This window comes from Coenobita brevimanus, chromosome 90, assembly GCF_032717465.1.
Source record: "Coenobita brevimanus isolate Jiangsu-jjx chromosome 90, ASM3271746v2, whole genome shotgun sequence".
NCBI lineage: Eukaryota > Metazoa > Arthropoda > Malacostraca > Decapoda > Coenobitidae > Coenobita > Coenobita brevimanus.
The window spans coordinates 38,118,359-38,137,881 of NC_137043.1; the positions used below are offsets into that span (position 1 = coordinate 38,118,359).

Genomic DNA, 19,523 nt, shown 5'->3' on the forward strand with positions numbered 1-19,523 from the left:
CACCACTAGACTGCCAGGCGTCTCATCAGAATACAATGAATTACTATGAAAGGAAAAACTAGAACTCTGAATTTAAATGGATAAAGAGTTCTGAGGAAAGTGAAGCCAACCATTTTGTAATTTCTCAGTTTTATTTAATAAATTTGCAACACGAGAACTTTACATTATGTTTAACTAGACTTCCTTATTGCCTCTAGAAATGTAAAGTCAGTGCTTCTTCCTCTTATAACTCACTAGAATCGGGGTATGCATTTTTTTTTTTTTTTTTACATTTTTAAAAGTATAGTTTTTATCTGACGGGACAGTAGACAGAGATTTGCACAAGGGTTAGAGAACGGTTTAGTAGCACCTAACATACATAAAAATTAAGTTGCCTGGCCACAGAAACCAAGTAAGTAAATAAATAAACTAGAATAAAAATGCAGTTATCGTTATAAGGGCAGTAAGTACATAATATTCCTGACTTTTTTTTTTTTTCTCCCCCAAATATATTTCTTCGGAAACAGGTTGTGAGGGCTGTTTCAGAAGATTCCCAAACTCTCTGTACAAAATTCAATCAGCCACAAGTATCACATTTCCAGCACTGTTTCACTTTACACGCAAAAAAGAACAATGATCTCAGGACACTCCATTATGTACGTCCAAACCAACAACACTAAAATGGCCCTTCTGAATCAGCCCTCTGGCAAATAAGTACATAAATAAAAGACCTCAAATCCCACTGACAAACAATAGTAAAGGAAACATGATGCCAAAATGGGTAAAAAAACCACATTTTGACAACAGGACCAACGGGAATTCTTTAACGACTATGCAGGGGATGAAGTTTGCTAGACTACAGCTTTCAAATTCCTAGTCTAACCCAAAACGTTCCACTTTTCGTATCTAGTGGAGTTTTAAAGCTTCATTAGACTCTCCTACTAGTAACTTGGTCCTAAACTATCATGTACAAGACCAATAGGTTAGCTAATCAGGTTCTCTACATCGCTAGTTTATAATACGCGTTTATAAAGCATTTGTTTATATAGATCAGAAGGAAAATCACCCATACGCTTGCCAAGAAAAAAACATTTGGCATATTTGAAAACACATCACCACCGGGCTTCAAGACAAACTATGAGCACTAGCTTGGAGAAGAAATAAAGTGCAACCAACGGGAAACTTTGTTGTTTTGAGAAGACTTTTTAGTGCGTGTATTTAAATTACGTTAGTTTTCAATACGACTTTTTCAAAAGGACCAAAACGGGCACAAATTTGTTTTTACGCAAGACAGCCGCATTGGGAAAACACCACAAACACTTAATTCCTTATATACAAGTCTTTGTTTACCACAAACTGAGTATCCACAAACAACACTTAGCAAATAGAGCACACGCAAATAAAAAATGAAAAAGAATAACCACTAGTAACCTTTATCGTTTATCATCTACATTTATAATAATATTTTTTCTTTCTTTTTTCATCTCTGTCTACTGTACCTAAGTCGTATTAATATTGAAGACTAAATGCAGTGGTTTCATTACCCCTTTTCACTACAATAATCACAAAAGATATAACAAGTTCAGTACAATGTCTAACAGTTCAAGACTTAGAGCTACTGTTTATATTTACCACTTTAGTTAAGTTTCCCCCGAAAATAAAAAGAGTATCCATTTTCTGTGACCTCGTAACGTCACTCGTATAAACAAGCCCCCTAAATATATGTTGATAATTTTTTTGTTAAATACTCACTCTGGTATATATATACATAGTTTTACACAGGCCGAAAGAGGTTCAAAATTTTTGTCATTTATATATATACTCTTTCGTCATCTTGCAAAAAACAACTTCGGGAAAATAGTGTTTATCTAACCCTGAAGTAGCATAGAGATGATCACTTCGTCTATGAGAGTTGGTTTAGTACGTAGGGACTTCCTGGGTCCGGATTCGCAAATGAAACTACGATCAATTCCCCTCTGGTAACTCGGCTTTCTATCAATCAATAAATTCCTTCGTAACCCAGATTTTTATTTGCAGGAGAAACAAAAAACTTGGGAAGTTCCTGTATCCCCCTTTCCTTGTCCCTCCTGCCAATACAAAGCACAGCTGCGTGATAAATTTTCCCCTTGTAAATAGGATGTGTTTCGCAGGAGGGGCAAGGAAGGAGGAGTGAAGAATCTTCCCTTCACTTTCACTCTTCCTGCGAATACAAATCTCAGTTACATGTGGGAACTGACCGTGCGTTGGAGTTGCAAGAGAAAATTGACCCGAAATCCGGCCCCTGAACACTTTCCGCCCTTCCCCTTCACGCACAGTCAGCCTCAGTGTTAAAGCATTCGTTATGGCTCACAGACAATGCCAGGTTTATCTCTGCCTCATGATTTACGTGGAGTTAGTTCGTCTCAGGCCATGATGTGGGAGAGGTTTCAATGCGGTCTAAATGCTGAAGGTGTACGCAAGTCCATCTCAGCCAAATTGCAGATATTTTTTCTTAGTCACAATACTGAAGAGCTTTGTTTGTCTTGATGCACATGCCCAACCTGGTTTCATCTCATTTCTAGTGTTGATGTAATTCGTTCGTCTTGATACAAATGCTGCTGGATATTGCAAGTTCGTTTTGATGCAAGATACAAATTCACTTCTGTTGAAATGCAAATATAGTGTTGTTTCTGCCCAATAACTGAAGTGTCAAAAGCCAGCGTGTTTTGGCCACAGCACATTACGTTCAAACACAATCCAGCACCAAACGCAGTGTTACTTAAGGACCATTTACCTTCATCAGTACAGTGAAAATTTTGTTCTTGCTATCTCCTGATGATTTAATACTGTTCAACACTTCTCGAACAGAGGTATTAGATTTTAACCTCTATTAACTCCTTCACTACAGTGTCCTTGAACCTGCATCAGATTCGTCTGGTAGTAGCAAGAATATGTGCAAATTACTGGTTGACCGAGTTACCAATATTTATTTCAGCCCATCACTGCACTAACTCTGCAACAGGTTTTAGTCTTCCTAGATTTGCTGAGATACTGAGGATGCTTCCCATTTATTAGTTATGTTCGTATTGTATATCAACTAACTCACTGCAAAATCTGGTGCCAGCTTTATCAGTTACACTTCGTTTACTAAAGAAGAAAGCTTTGCCTGAGTCTGTTAAGCTATTACTTTTAAGCTCAAACCCTTTACCAGTATATTTTTGACTCTCAGCACCATGCCACATAATCTGTTCACATACATTATATGTAACTTAATTTGCAACACAGGTGGTACCCTTGCCGTTTTCATTCACATACGATGCTTTAATTCTTTGCCTGGATGCACGTTAAGCTTGAACACCAACTGCGTTCCATTATCACTTTTTACCCTGTATCACTTTAGAATTCATACACCACACTTTATTTTCCGGGTTTTGATTTCCACGATATTTCAACTGTGATACTCTCCACATACACTACACTGTGATTTGAGCTTATTTTTCTATTAACTCCCTTACATTGCACCACCTCAAATTGTGTTAATATACATTATACAGTACTGTTATATATGAGCCTTAATTTCTCAGACTATTATTTCAATCACTAGATTGCGACCACATCTGCCAAACTATATATCTGAATTTCTACCTATATCATTTTCACTCCTTCTTACTCTGTACCATTTTCCATTTTGTTCACATACTCTGTACTGTAATTTGTAAAATTTTGATAATTTTCAATCTTAAATTTGCAAGATGTAATTTAACTAAGATATTTTCCAAATTTCAGTATTTTCATTAGTGAAAGCACAGAATCTGACAGCCCAAAACAAGATGACAAAATTTTCTATCATGTGACTATAAACACAGTTTAAAACAATACTTATATCCCCCCCCCAGCTTACTTCAAATTTAATATCATCTATCATCAGTTAAGAATCTGAAAATTTGTTGTCTCCTAACTTGTACTTTGATGGTTTGCTTCCTCACTTGTTCTTAAGGGTTTTCCTAGGTAAGTCATTTCATCAACTGTCTCATGTTCCCATTTCCTGCTTGCATGAATTTTTTGTTATACCAGCTTCTGTTTACATTTTTATCCTAGCCTGTGTTTTCATCATCCTTAATCATCAATCTCCAGCTTGTATTTTCTTTTTCCTACCCCTTATCTTCCTTATTTCTTTTCCCAGTGCCTATTTCCACAATTTATTTCTTATTACTGTATTCTCTCTTCCCACCACCTATTTCAACGTTATAAATTTTCCCAACTCCTATTTCCACCCTCTTTCTCAGTTTTGGTGTCTGTTCCTCATTTCTTTCTCTTACTAGCCACCAGACTGTGGGTAAAGGGGATGGGGTTATCGCTCCCTCCCCCCCATTGTAGGGTGGGGGTAAGGGAGCACCATATATAAAGGGAGGAGAGCCTGGTGTCACGACTGAGAGAGAGAGAGAGAGAGAGAGAGAGAGTTGGAGTGAGAGAAAGTTGAACTGGGTTTAGGAGTCGGAGGAAGAGTTTCAATTGGATTGGGACAAGTGGGAATGAGTTTAGGGTCAAATAGGCCAATAACTGAGTATGATGGAAAGACGATAGATAAACTGAAACAAATTAAGTAATGACGAACAACAATGTAAAAATCTGTGAATAAAAAAAATGAGATTCGATCAAAGCAAGATACAAGTTGGCAAGGAGAGTAGGCTAGTGAGTGAAGCTGAAGGAACAGAAGGGAGCAACACTGAAAGGGGATAGAGTAGGTAGGCACACAATGAGAACAAGGATGAACTGAGAGAAAATGAATGAGGGCAGAGACAAAAAATGGTAGAAATCAGACACAGGAAGCAAGTAAAAAAAAAAAAAAAAAAAAAAAAAAAAATATATATATATATATATATATATATATACTCAACCACAGAAAGCAAAGAAAGGAGACAATGCAAATACAGAGAGCAGATAGAAAACAGATGTTGAAAGCCGACAGAAACTAGGTATAGAAAGCAGACAGAAGCCACAGAAAGTAGATAGAAACTGGATGTGGAGAGCAGATCTGAGCAAGCAGGGCAGAAATCAGTTAGAGACAGGAAGAATCTGATACAGAATGGCTAAAGAAAGGTTAGAAGCCTAAGAATAACACTATAAACATCACTATACTTTCCACCACGCAGCCATTATTATATTTATATATATATTCATTTATATATATACTGTTATTTATATTTATATATATATCAACAATCTCATGACACCAGGCTCTAGAAAAATACTGTCTTGGAGAAAATGAGACGTTCTTCGGAAAAGGTCAAAACCAAGTCCCCGTTTCCTATGATGGTTTAGTAAGAGTCTAGTTTTGCTGTTCTCGATCTACAAGGTAAAGTCTGTGTTTTTTGGGTAAAGTCTAGTGGCACCTTGCCCTAAAGAAGCCCCCTCCTCTGTGTTGCTTTAGCGTGAAGCATCAGGAACCAACATTCAGCACTTAAAAAATCCTTCTAGCTTCAGTATTGCCCTTGACACAAACTGAGAGTGCTTTTATGGCTTTGAAAAGACTTTAAAAGTCTTTGAAAGGCTTTACAAGGCTTTGAAAGACATTAAAAGGCTTTAGAAGGCTTTGAAATGCTTTGAACACCTTATCACCCATATCATTTCACCCTTGAAGCAGAAAGAAATTGGAATGCCTGCTTTTGAAGACCACTGCCATCTGATCTGCGCTAGTTATGCTTGATTTCGTTATGTATGTTTACCCTGTTCATCGAAATCGAATGTAGCTGAAGTGAAGAGAGGAGGGGGCAGAGGGGAGGTGGCCAAATGAGTTGATCTAGGTGTGAGTAAAGGTAGGAACAAGAGGAAGAGAGTAAGAAGATATTTTTTATAGGTTTAGTTACTGAGAGCTCTAATAACTGGTATGGTCAAGTCTACAGGATAACTAAGCGATTTTTTTATCATTAAGCAAATCCCTACTTTATGAGGAATGAGACCAGTTCCTTCATAATCTACTAACTAATAACATTCCGTCGTTAGAGATATTCATAGAAACATCGTATTGAACAGACAACATAAATACTATAGTGAACTGCGATTTCTTCTTTATCTATACTTGAAATAACATACATGGGTTATACATATAAAATATACACATCACAACAAAACAATAGAAAAAGTCTCTCTTGTTTACTGTTCAAAAGTCGTGTGTATGGGTGTGAACTCTCCGTAAAGTATATTCATAGACCATATATATATATCCGAGAAAATTAAAAAACAATTAGCTTTATACAATCCCTAAAACACTGACGATGCTACTCTGAAACCGCACAGAGTTGCATTCAATCGCTATTACATTCTAAGAGGTGGGACTCGCAAGGTAGGGGTGGAGGAGTGAGCTTGAGGGGGAACGTGAGGAACAAAAAAAATTCCCAGACCATTCCTCTGATGCTGTGCCACTTATCTCTTGAACCTATTGAGAAAACTGGTACAGCGTCACCTCCTGGTCTGCTTCCGCACTATTCTCCCTCAGTTCAAAGTCAACAAGGTAATGAACTTCCATTATGTCGATGTTATGGGGGATATTATAGTATTCTGGAGGGGCAATGGGTTCGGCGGGATGGGGGAATCATGGAGTGGTTTGTTTACTTCTAGGCTACTACTCGAAACGTGGCATTTTCACGTCAACCTTATGTTTAAAAGATTTCTATAATTACAGTCGCCAAAACAGAGGTCCGCCCACGATACATGTAAACTTATCTTCACTGTGTTTATGCTCGTTTAGAGGCCTTAATTTTTAAACCTTTTTTTCACTTCCTTTTTAAAAATTATTATGTCTTGGAAAGAGGCAGACCATGGCACTGAGAAAATAAATAAAAATACACGCCTTAGAAAATAATACAAGCATCACCACTCTGGCAATAACACTGCCTCTCTACACTGTTGCCACATCACCACAAAAATAGGTAACCAAAACATATACAATATCTGAGTACAATATGTGTTTGCTATTGGAAAAGAAGAACTTATGGAAGAATTTTTTTTTTTTTGAATTCATTAATTTTTTCCTTATAGTTTCCTGGAACGTTGAAAGCCTTTGGAGTTCGGGTATGTGTTATGGTTGTCATCGTGGCCACATGGGGTTAAGTCCAACAGCAGCGGTACCAACATTACCCGGTCACCTACCTACAATAACGGCAAAAATCCACTGTGTTTCTTTTTATTTATATAGAGATATATGTATATATGTACCTTTCTGGGTCAGAGAAGAAGCACTAATGTAACCACACAGAAAATTACACAGCGAAAGAAACATACTCTCCATTTTTCACCATCCACGTAGGGTTATACTGTCATATTGGTAATACTGAGGAATACTTCAAAATACTGAGCCAGACTTTTCAAAAAACGTGCGTAGTTCAAATGTCTGTTTTACGTATCACCATGTCCACTACAGAGCTCAATCGACAACTAAGCGAAAAACAAAACAATCTACGGCTTATGTACTGACAGACTGCACACAAAACTCTTGACAGGATTATTAAGATTATTCACTAGATTTATAACAGACCTGACGTGGAGTTATTCTAGACGACGCGGCCAGCATTGCCTTATCTATGAGCCGCCCGTGAACAAGATGTACAGCCGAGTTAGATCACTGTACTTAACGAGACCATATCACTGACTGACCGCCCCCTTGTGTGCCGACAGTCCGCCCCCGCCTGGTGTGTGTGTGTGTGTGTGTGTGTGTGTGTAATTGGATGTGTCACTGTATTTACGTGTCTAATTGTGTGTGTGTGTGTGTGTGTGTGTGTGTGTGTGTGTGTGTGTGTGTGTGTGTGTGTGTGTGTGTGTGTGTGTAATTGCATGTCACTGTGTATTTACGTATCTAATTGTGTGTGTGTGTGTGTGTGTGTGTGTGTGTGTGTTTAATACTTAATTGTGTGCCAACTTAAATATTTTCAAGGCAAGTCTTTTTAATACTCCTTTGACATTTCTCGTATTTTCATTATAGTCTCTCCTCATTATTCAATCACTGGGAATAATGTATTCTTTGCGTAATTTGGTAACATACATTTTCTTTAAATTATGCTCGTCTGAAGTTGGTTTACGTTATTTTTGATACTCTTCAAAACTGTGAACACTGGGGGGTTAGAATATCATTAGGTTAAGAGTGATGGACATTGCCAGGTATTTAGGGGACTGTTTTATACTTTATTGGCCTCTATACCTCACACACCTAACTGTTGCTGTTGTTGGGTGTAGTGCTGTGTGGTGCTGGTGGTGTACAGCAGTGCTAACAGAGCGAGGTGTCGTAGTTGATGATGTAGTGGACGACTGTGGTGTGTTGTAGTATGGTGGAGGAGGTGGTGGTGATGACGGTGTGGTGCAGTGTGGTGTGTTAATATGGAGTAGTGGTGGTAATGGTGGTATGGTGTAGTGTGGTGTGGCGGGGGCGGGTTGCTGGCTGGTGGCAAAGCTCAGGGTTCGACCTCGCTCTGTCTGGTGTGGTGGTGTGAGGCTGGTGGTGGTGGAGGTGGTGGTTGTGGTAGTGGTGGTGGTGGTGGTGGTGGTGGGAATGGGTGATGGTGGGGGTGGGGATGGGAGTGGAGTGGTGTGGCTGGTGTCGCCGTGTATGAGAGTCGCGCGGCGCCTTCCCCTGCGTGGTGGTGCGGCCCCCAGGGCAGCGGGGTGGGGGGCCGGGGCGAGCCCTGTGCCTGCCGTGGCGGGGCCCGGGGCCTCACAGAGGCCAGGCAGGACCGGCCACTCACAGGCCCTCACAGTGGCCGTTGGAGTAGTGGCCGGCGTACCCGTAGGAGTGCAGGGGCGGGTAGCGGCCGTGGTCGAGGCCGTGATGGGGCGCGGCGGCGCGGAAGCCGTAGTTGGGGTGGCCGCTGGGAAGGCAGTGTGTGAGCGAGTGTGGGGAAGCGCGCGGCGCTGAATCTCATATGTAGTTGACGGACTGCAGCGACTTCTCCTGCTTGCCGAGGCGCGAGGGCTTGGAGTCTGAGCTCTCGCCGCCCTGCACCTCGTACACCAGCTGTGTCACCAGCTCTGCGATCAGCACGGGGTCCATGGTGGGCGCCAAATTGCACAACACAAACCAGTCACTCAGGTTGTGTGCATTGATGAAGCGGTCGAGGGTGTCCTCCGGCACCAGCTTGGCGGAGAACTTGAGCCTGAGGCGCCGCGCTGGCTTGCACGTGACCAGCACCAGCATGTACAGACCCCGCACAAGTGACATGCCAAACAGCAGGCAGTACCAGAAGTACAGGAACAGGAAGATCTTGTCGTTGAAGCAATTGATGGGCAGGAGGCAGAGTGGGTAGTAGCTGTTGATGGTGCCACCACGGCTGTGGTACTGCAGCTTGCACACGGTGAGGCGGGGGAACCGAGCTGTCATGGGGCTGATGGTGGTATTGGTGGCGTTGTGCATGTAGTTCACCCAGTCCAGCCCGTAGTCGTAGAAGTCCCCGCCCAGGAACACGTCCGTCAGGATGAAGAAGGAGGCGAGGAGTGCGATGGCCAGCAGCTCCGTCAGCAGGTATTGCCACAGCCAGTACTCATGGTTGCCTCGAGTCTGTTTCATGTGCCACACTAAAAAGTTTTTCTTGTCTTCCCAGTCTTCCCGTCGCCTGAGGTTGGTGAAGTCGAAGGGGAGGCACTGGCTGTGGGTGAGCTGGTGCCAGATCTGCCGCGGGAGGTAGATGACCAGGGCTTCGATCAGCAGGAAGAACGTCACCCACTGGTAATACGAGATCTCACGCCTCGAGCTCTGACCCTCCACGAACTGGCCCAGGTTCGGATAGATGACATTCTTCCCAACCTGGAAGACGGTCGGGCATTAGTCTAAGAGCACGGGCACTGGGCGGCACACAGGGGGGCATAAAGGCAGAAGTATAGGGTTGGCATGGCACGTGGAAGACGGAAAATGGGACAGGCAGAGCTCGGGTAGGCAGATAAAAGTGACAGGAAAGGCAAGGGAAAGGTAGAAAACAGAACAGATAAAGCACGATCTAGGCAGAAAAAGGATAGGTAAAGCAGGGATCACAGAAGGTAGAGGTAGACAGAAAAGGAGGTTGGCATGAAAGGTAGATGGGTAGGCTACAGCATGGTCCACGCAGAAGAAGGTTAGGTAAAGCAAGGGGTAGGCAGAAACCAGGGTAGGTAAAGCAGGAGGTAGGCAAAAAGAGGCAGGCATGGGAAGACGAAGGCAGAAAACTAAGTAAATGAAGGCGTAGGTAGAAAAGAGAGCATATGAAACATGGTTAAGACAGACATAGGCATAGGCGGAAAGTACTGCCGGTTAAGCAGGGAGCAGACAACAAACGTTAGGCAAAACAAGGCAGAGGTAGATAAAGTGTTAGGCAGAAAAAGGGATAGGTATAACAGCAGACGAAAAGTTAAGGCAGAGGATAGGCAGATAAGTGATAAAATAGGGAACAGGCAGATAGGAGGTAACTCAGAGGATAGACGAAATATAACGCAGAGAAAAGAGAAAGGTTAGATCAAATAGGTGATGGGAATATACAGTAAAGGGTAAGGTAAAGAGGAGGATAGACTGATAAGAACAAACAGGGAACAGACAAACAAGTGAAGATTAACGTAGTGAGGGAGACGATGATAAAGGTTTAGGTGAAGCAGAAAATAGATAAGATAAGGCAGGAAATAAAAAAAGTTTAGGAAATGCAGGGGATACAGGTAAAAGAGGGGATAGAGAGACAGAAGTGTAGGTAAAGCAGGGAAAAGCAGAAAAGTAAGTAGGTTGGGAAGTAGGGAAGCAGAAAAATGGGTATGGAGGCAAACAACTTGGCAGGATAGGGGAGAAGTAAGGAGGAACATGGGGTAGGTAAGGAGAAGTAAGGAGGAACATGGGGTAGGTAAGGAGAAGTAAGGAGGAACATGGGGTAGGTAAGGAGAAGTAAGGAAGAACATGGGGTAGGTAAGGCCGAGTGGGAGGCAAGGAAGTGGATAGCAAAGGCAGGGTAAAGCAGAGGAATGGGTATAAAGCAGGGGAGAGTACAGGTCATGGGGCAGAAGGAGTCAGGAGAGTGCACAGAAAAGACAGGGTAGAACTGAGAAAATCGTATAATATGAGAGGAAGTAAAGGCATTAGAGACAGGAAAGTGGATAGGAAAGGGAGGGTAAGGCAGGGTATGGAGGACAGGAGGGGAGAGCATAGGGGAAAGAGAGGCAGAGTGGATGAAGTAAAGAGTTGATCCGAAGACCCAGGGCAGGAGAGGGCTGGGATGCGGATAAAGGATAGGTGTGGAGGGATGGCAAGAAGACAACCAAACCAGGGGTAGGCACAAGGCGGTAAGGAGGACGAGAGGCACGTCAAACAGGATTGGCACGAGGTGGTGAGGCAGGCAAGTGGCACGCCAAACAGGGTAGGTACGAGGTGGTGAGGCAGGCAAATGGCACGTAAAGCAGAGCAGGCACGAGGTGGTGAGGCAGGCAAATGGCACGTAAAGCAGAGTAGGCACGAGGTGGTGAGGCAGGCAAATGGCACGTAAAGCAGAGCAGGCACGAGGTGGTGAGGCAGGCAAATGGCACGTAAAGCAGAGCAGGCACGAGGTGGTGAGGCAAGCAAAAGGTAAAACACGGCAGGCACGAGGTGGGCAGGTAGCCGAAAGGCACGTAATGCAGGGCAGGCACGAGGTGATGAAGCAGACGAAGGGCACGCAAAACTCGGTAGGCACGAGGTGAGGCAGGCAAAAGGCACATAAAGCAGGGTAGGCACGAGGAGGTGAGGCAGGCAAAAGGCACAAAGGCAGGGCAGGCACGAGGAGGTGAGGCAGCTAAAAAGCAATTAAAGCAGGGTAGGCACGTGGTGGTGAGGCAGGGAAAGGGCACATAAAGCAGCGTAGTCACGAAGTGGTGTGGCAGCTGAAAGGAACATAAAACAAGGTAGGCACGAGGTGGTGAGGCAGACAAAACGCACGTAAAACAGGGTAGGCACGCGATGACGAGGCAGATGAAAGGCGTGTAAAGCAAGGTAGGCAGAAGCGGGTCCATGATGAGGATGGTAGGTATGAATAAGTCTCTGGGGTGGGTAGGCAGGTGTGGATAGGTCTGTGATGGGGTTTGCAGGTAGGAAATGGGTGTCAGGCTGGGTTAACGTGAATAGGTTTGCGCTGGAATAGGTATCGAATAGGATATGTAAACTAATCCATCACAAAGGTATACAGAGACTGGATATACTGGAATAGGTGTATACGGTAGGCTGGAATAGGTGCAAATGGGGTAGGAATGAATAGATTTACAGGGGGGAAGGGGAGAATGGGCATATGTATAAAAATAGGTAGGCGGAATAGGAGGGAATATATATAAACTGACTAGGAAACACTGAAACCACTGAAATAGGCAAGAAAACACGAAATGGGTGACAAAAATGAAGGTAGTTAGTAAGGCAAGCAGTAATCAATAAATGTGTGTGTGTGTGTGTGTGTGTGTGTGTGTGTGTCTACCTCCCACCCTACTGTTGACCTACTTCTACCTACCTACCCCATCAGACCCATTGAGAGAGAGAGAGAGAGAGAGAGAGAGAGAGAGAGAGAGAATCAGTATCCCCTAAAAATATTGCTCACGAGCCTGTCAATGGATGTATAAAAACAGATGTAACTCGTGGAGATAAGGATGAAGAATGAATGAATGAATGAATGAATGTCTGGTCTCTTCACTGGTCATTGTATTCACAGTTCTCCCCCTTCCATGCTCTCTGGACCCGACCCGACCCCGTCCCTTGGCGAAAAAAAAAAAAAAATGAAAGTGGCGTTGATGGCGGTAATGATGATGACGATAAAGTAAATGAAAGCACAGTAAAATAATAATAATAATAATAATAATAATAATAATAATAATAATGATAATAATAATAAAACACGAGAACTGCACACCCAATCCTGCGATGTGTATGCCGGATTCGTCGTTGAAATCCGTGTTCTCACTGCCGTAGACTCTGACCGATTTTATTTCGGGGTGGGAGCTGACCCCCCACGGAACATGGGGGGGGGGAGAGGTGTTACGCTGCCCAAATATCACAAATTCTATAATACTTTACTTCTTCCTTACTCTCTTAAATTACAACTCATACACTCTATTTCCATACACTCACTCCTTCATACAATTTCTTATTCATGTTCGTCTTCACTCCACCATTCATTCACTGACTCATTTACAATCATTCATTTATTCTTTCTTACTTATACAATCTCTTTTATTCATGTTCGTGGTCATTGTCTCATCCACTCACTGACTCATTCATTTCTTTATCCGTTTTTATACATCCACCTTACTCACTCACCTCCGTTATTCATTCATTCATCAGTTTACTCTCGTTCTCAAACTTTCCTGTCCTCATTCGAAACTCTCTCTCTCTCTCTCTCACACACACACACACACACACAGAGTCCCATTAAGCCTTTGTTATTCATATCTCCATCCATCTGCCCCTCCCCCCCTCTCATACACTCGCTATACAAATGAGGCACTCTGTATAATTCATGGGTGTTTTTGAGCTTCTAGGGACGTGTGTAGAGAAGTGTATCTGTAATGTATAGGAGTGTATCTAGAGTGTATAGAAGGAGTGTAACTAGATAGTGTATAGAAGAAGTGTAACTAGATAGTGTATAGAAGAAGTGTAACTAGATAGTGTATAGAAGAAGTGTAACTAGATAGTGTATAGAAGAAGTGTAATGTATTTGGAGTGTTTAGAGTAAGTACTGAGAAAATGCTTGGTTTGAAATGTGAAAAGAGTGTATATGTATGTAAAATGTGGTTAGAATAATTACAAGAGAAGATAATGTTTGGAATGGCACTGAAATTGTATGGAAGAGAATGTGTGTGAGTGATGACCTTCTCTGTATCTTTAATCAGGGGATGTGTATGAGATGTGTATAGAGTAGAAGTGTTTGGGAGTATCAGTAGAAGATGTGGAGTATGTATGAAGCTATATATTAAATGTAGCCTATGGAATGTGTATGGAGAGCAGTGTGTTGTGATGGAATACGTAAGATGTATGTATGGGTTTCTCTCTCTCCCTCCCTCTCTCTCTCTCCACACACACACACACACACACACACAATTCCCTTACATAGCGATATTCAAAACGTATTCTCTCTCTCTCTCTCTCTCTCTCTCTCTCTCTCTCTCTCTCTCTTTCTCTAACCCACACGATAATCACCGCCGCCAGCCAAAAACCCACTCCCGAAAAAAGAGCTATCTCTAAATTAAAGCGAGAGGAAATTAATACGACTTACATTAGGACCCCCTTAAGCCGCCATGTTGAAAACGGGATTTTTTACGGGAGACTCGAAAAAATTTATAAACGCTGTAATAACGATGAGAGAGAGAGAGAGAGAGAGAGAGAGGAATGGCAGGTGGAAGAGAGGGAGGGGGGGTAATAGGTAAGGGGAAGGAGTGGAAGTGTGGTGGGGGAAGAGGCATGGGGGAAGGGGAGAAAGTGGGATGGGGGAGGGGGTGAGGAAGGGTAAGGAGGGGAAGAGGCGAGAGGAAAAGAGAAGTGGACAAAGAGGGATGAAGCGTTGGGGAAGAGGGGAGGGTGGGGAGGAGAAAGGGAGGTGGGGGGAGGAGAAAGGGAGGTGGGGGGAGGAGAGGGGAGGTGAGGTGGGGGGAGGGGGAGAGGTGATGGGGGGGGTCACGTAATTAAACCCAGTATTTTTGTCATATAATTATTTTGCTTTTTTTTTTTTTGGTTTTGGGATTAGCTTTTTCACCATTTTTGGAAAAGTTAAATAATTTAGGAAAGAGTAATTTAGGCAGGTCGGCATTTTTAGGGAGTGAGTAATTTTATGGAACTGAGAATTTGACAAAGCTGATTATTTTGCAAAGTTGATGATTTGTGAAAGTATGAATATTTTTGACAATTTTTTGGGGATACGAAGGAAACCGCATCAGTTCGAGTCCTCCCTGTACGTGTGTGTGTGTGTGTGTGTGTGTGTGTGTGTGTGTGTGTGTGTAGTATAACCATCTGGAGTTTGGAAAAAGCCAGAATATTAATAACTTTTTTTTTTTTGGGGGGGAAGGAGGGCGGTGATTAACAATTTTCAAACTTTTTCCTCATGCACATTAATTTTCCTATTTTCCTGCGTGTAATAAAATTTTGATGGATAGATAATTAAGCCGGTTTTTGGATAAGGAAGTAATTATTCTTTGGTTTTATCTAGTTTGAGGTGATTAACTGATAGAATAAGTCGCTGATGAAGGGTCGTTAAGGCTTGAAGAACGAAGGTATGATTATATTCGATATCCACTCCACTTGGACCCTCCCGTCGGTAGCGCCTGGCTCCACTTACACGCCTGACCTGGGTTCGACACTTAACCCTTTTATTGCGAGGATCTGTACCTTTGCTCCCATTAAGTGATCTGCCAGTTTAGGAGCAACTTAATTAGGCACTTAGGAGGGGTAATCAACAACCACTTAATTAGACGCGTTAATGAGGGGTATAATCTAAGAACCACTTAATTAGACACGTTAATGAGGGGTATTACCTAACAACCACTTAAGTAGGCACGTTAATGAGGGGTATTATTTAACAACCATTTAATTAGACACGTTAATGAGGGGTATTAACTAACAACCACCTAGTTAGGCACGTTAATGAGGGGTATTATCTAAACCACTTAATTAGACGCGTTAATGAGGGGTATTACCTAACAACCACCTAATTAGACACGTTGATGAGGCCTACATCCAACCTCTGCAGTTTCATACGTCAAAATAATAATAATAATAATAATAATAATAATAATAATAATAATAATAATAAAATCGTTTGGAGGGAGCAAATCTACACCAAAAAATGTCATCTCAATGTAATGGCCTGGTTTGCGTTTTTTTTTTTTTTTTCAGCGTTTTTTGGAAGGGAGAAATTTTTGCAGTCTCGGCCATTTTTTTTCCAATTCAGAGAGTATATACAGTAGGTACACAATCATACACACATGCACACACACAGTCACACACGTATAAAGTGCACACACACATACACACACACACACACACACACACACACACACACACACACACACACAGGGTCGAAAACAATAACCTTTCTCTTCCATCTTGTTTACTCCCTCCCTCCCTCCCTCTCCTCCCCTCCCCTCCTCTTCCTCCTCCCTCTCCCCTCTCCACTTTCCCCTCCTCTTCGGGGAAAAAGTACTCAACAGGAAAGCACAATATCAAAGTGCATAACGCAGAGAGAGAGAGAGAGAGAGAGAGAGAGAGAGAGAGAGAGCGTACAATCGATCTAGGGAAAATAAAGCACAAAATAATAATACTAATACTAATAATAATAATAATAATAAAAATACCTCACAAAATAAAAAAGTAAACCGTCTCAAAACCATGTAATGTACCAAACAGGAATTAAATCACATATATAAAAAAAAGAAGAAATTTTGGAAGGGTAGATTTGAGATGTGACGTCAGAATCAAAGCCTATCATTTTCAGCCAAGATTCCAACAAGAATGAGTTCAAATTTTTCTTATAACTCATCAGGTAAACCAGGTATTTCTTAAGCAAGCAAGCAAGAAAATAAACAAACAATCAGGCACAGCGAATATCAATTACGTTCGGATACTAAGAATTGCATAATATTTCTTCTCCTTTACTTTTCACTTCCTCTGCTGGCTAATACTCCTAAGCTGAGAGAGGCTTGGTGTGTTTCCCTGCCTAATATTTCACCTCTCCTGGCTAATATTCCAAAGCTGAGAGAGGCCTGGTGTTTCGCTGCCTAATATCTCATCTTTCTTCTGCTGGCTAATATTCCTAGGCTGAGGGACTTGGTGTGTTTCTCTGCCTAATATTCCACCTCTGCTGGCTAATATTCCCAAACTGAGAGGGGCTTGGTGTGTTTCTCTGCCTAATATTTCACCTCTCATCTGTTAGCTAATATTCCTAAGCTGAGAGGGGATTGGTGTGTTTCTCTGCCTAATATTTCATCTCTTCTGTTGGCTAATATTCGTAAGCTGAGGGGCTTGGTGTGTTTCTCTGCCTAATATTCCACCTCTGCTGGCTAATATTCCCAAGCTGAGAGGGGCTTGGTGTGTTCTCCGCCTAATATCTCACCTCTCATCTGTTAGCTAATATTCCTAAGCTGAGAGGGGATTGGTGTGTTTCTCTGCCTAATATTTCATCTCTTCTGTTGGCTAATATTCGTAAGCTGAGGGGCTTGGTGTGTTTCTCTGCCTAATATTCCACCTCTGCTGGCTAATATTCCCAAGCTGAGAGGGGCTTGGTGTGTTCTCCGCTTAATATCTCACCTCTCATCTGTTAGCTAATATTCCTAAGCTGAGAGGGGATTGGTGTGTTTCTCTGCCTATAAATCATTCTCTTTGATATGATGCGTCAGGGAGGAAAGTGACGGAAGAGCCCAGAAGTGAGACGTAGAGGTAGTGGAGTAGTAAGCGAACTTTTGACTATAACTGTAATCGAGAAGTGACTGGATATGCACTGACGGGAGAAGGAGGAGTACAAGACTTTTTCCACCTACCTACCAACGTATCGCTCTTCATTTCTTGGTAGATGGTCTTTTTACACGAGTTACCCCAGAGATTTTATTAGTTTTCTTTCAAGGCGCTTACGTCGAAGAAAATGGATGCTGAATTTCTTACTGTTGTGAAACTTATAAGATGCCTGACGGATGCAGAGAGAGAGAGAGAGAGAGAGAGAGAGGGAATGCTTGAAACTGACCAACATACTGAGAACAGACGGCCAGGATGTGTGTGTGTGTGTGTGTGTGTGTGTGTGTGTGTGTGTGTGTGTGAGAGAGAGAGAGAGAGATAGAGAGAGCAGAGCCATATTTAAAACTGACCTACAAGCAAACAAACGAGCAGACAGGATGAGAGTCGGGGGGGAGGGGAGGGGGAAAAGAGGAGGAGGGAGGGGGCGGATCCAGGGGGGGGGGGACTTCACACATGGGGGGGCGTTTGGGTCAATACCATGTTTCCTGCTCACCCCGCCCCCCCTCCCCCTCACCCCTTCTCCCTGGACAGTCATCACACACACACACACACACATCCTAGACAGTTATGTTGCATACGTACATTTGCACACATCCCAGACAGTTCACACACACACACACACACACACACACACACACACACCACACACACACACACACACACACACACACACACACACACACACACACACACATCCTAGACAATGTTGCATACGTACATTTACACACATACCCCAGACAGTTTACACACGCAGACCTGCACAGGCACACACGTACAAATACACACATCACAGGTAATTGCAGACACACGTACGTACATATACACACATCACAGGTAATTGCAGACAGACACATACATACACACATACACACTCATCGTAGACACTCACACCAGCACAGTATATACATACATATAATAACACAGATATGCATACGTACACACCAGACACAAACGGCCTAGTCACACACACACACACACACACACACACACACACACACACACACACACACACACACACATCTTTAATATTTCGAAACGAGAGAAAAAAATCATAACCTCATACTCTCATTTCCCCTCCTCTCCCCACATCTCAATATATCCTTTCCTTCATCCTTCATTCCACACCACTCCACTCCTTCCTCTTCCTCATCTTTTCACAGTATTGTCGGTGTCTCTTTTCCACGTGATCTCATTTCTGCTGAGATCACATTACTTTATCTGGCTACATCAGCTTCTCAGAGTTTGGCTGTGCTGACCCGACTCTGTGATTTTTTTTTTTTTTCTTTTTTTATTATGGATAATTGCTGAGTCTACAAGGGCCTTTTTTCACGGCCTGAGTTCAAATTCCGTGTGTGTGTGTGTGTGTGTGTGTGTGTGTGTGTGTGTGTGTGAAACTTCGAAACAGTGGAATCAACGGCTTTTCATCTCATCAGCTCCCCTCCTCTCAATGGCTGCTCTCTCTCTCTCTCTGACGCAGTGTTGCATAACTTTACTATACCTATTCCACTGGACACTGCTCTCCTGAAATCTAACTACATCCCTTCCCCTTTAAGGAGGACATGCAGCATCCGTCAATTCACATACTCCCCCCCTTTTTTCTGTATGGCTCCCTAAATAGAAGGCTTCACCGGAACTCACACACACACACACACACACACACACACACTCACACACACACTCACACACACACAGACACACCTTTTTCTCTCTCACATACATTACGTTTATCTATCTACTCTTGCACATATATTATCTATTTTTCACACATATCTATTCTCTCTCTCTTTCTCTCTCTGCCGCAATGTTGCATAACTCCTTACCCTCACTATTACACTGAACTTGCTCTCATAAATTCCTCTCTTCACCTTTAAGGCGGACATACAGCATCCGTCTATCCACACACACACACACACACACACACACAGGATCCCCTCGACACATATGCACCAGATAGTCATTACCACCCACCAACCTCCACACACACACACACACACACACACACACACACACACACCTCCCCTTGCCATCTCATTCCTATAATGTCGTTTACCTCTTATCTCTCCCCTCTCCCCTCACCACTCGACTAGATCTCCTCTCTCCCCTCCTCACCTCTCTC

At 42.8% G+C, this 19,523-nt stretch overlaps 1 protein-coding gene across 1 annotated transcript in view; it reads right to left on the bottom strand.

Moving 5' to 3' along the window:
• Nucleotides 1–8,866: 8,866 nt before the first annotated feature.
• LOC145411573 (innexin inx2-like) overlaps nucleotides 8,867–19,523 on the bottom strand; it is a 44,175-nt gene continuing 33,518 nt past the window's right edge. Inside the window, exon 3 of the mRNA XM_080281582.1 lies at nucleotides 8,867–9,748. Coding sequence (XP_080137708.1) covers nucleotides 8,867–9,748 — 882 coding nt within the window. The remainder of the gene's footprint in view (nucleotides 9,749–19,523) is intronic.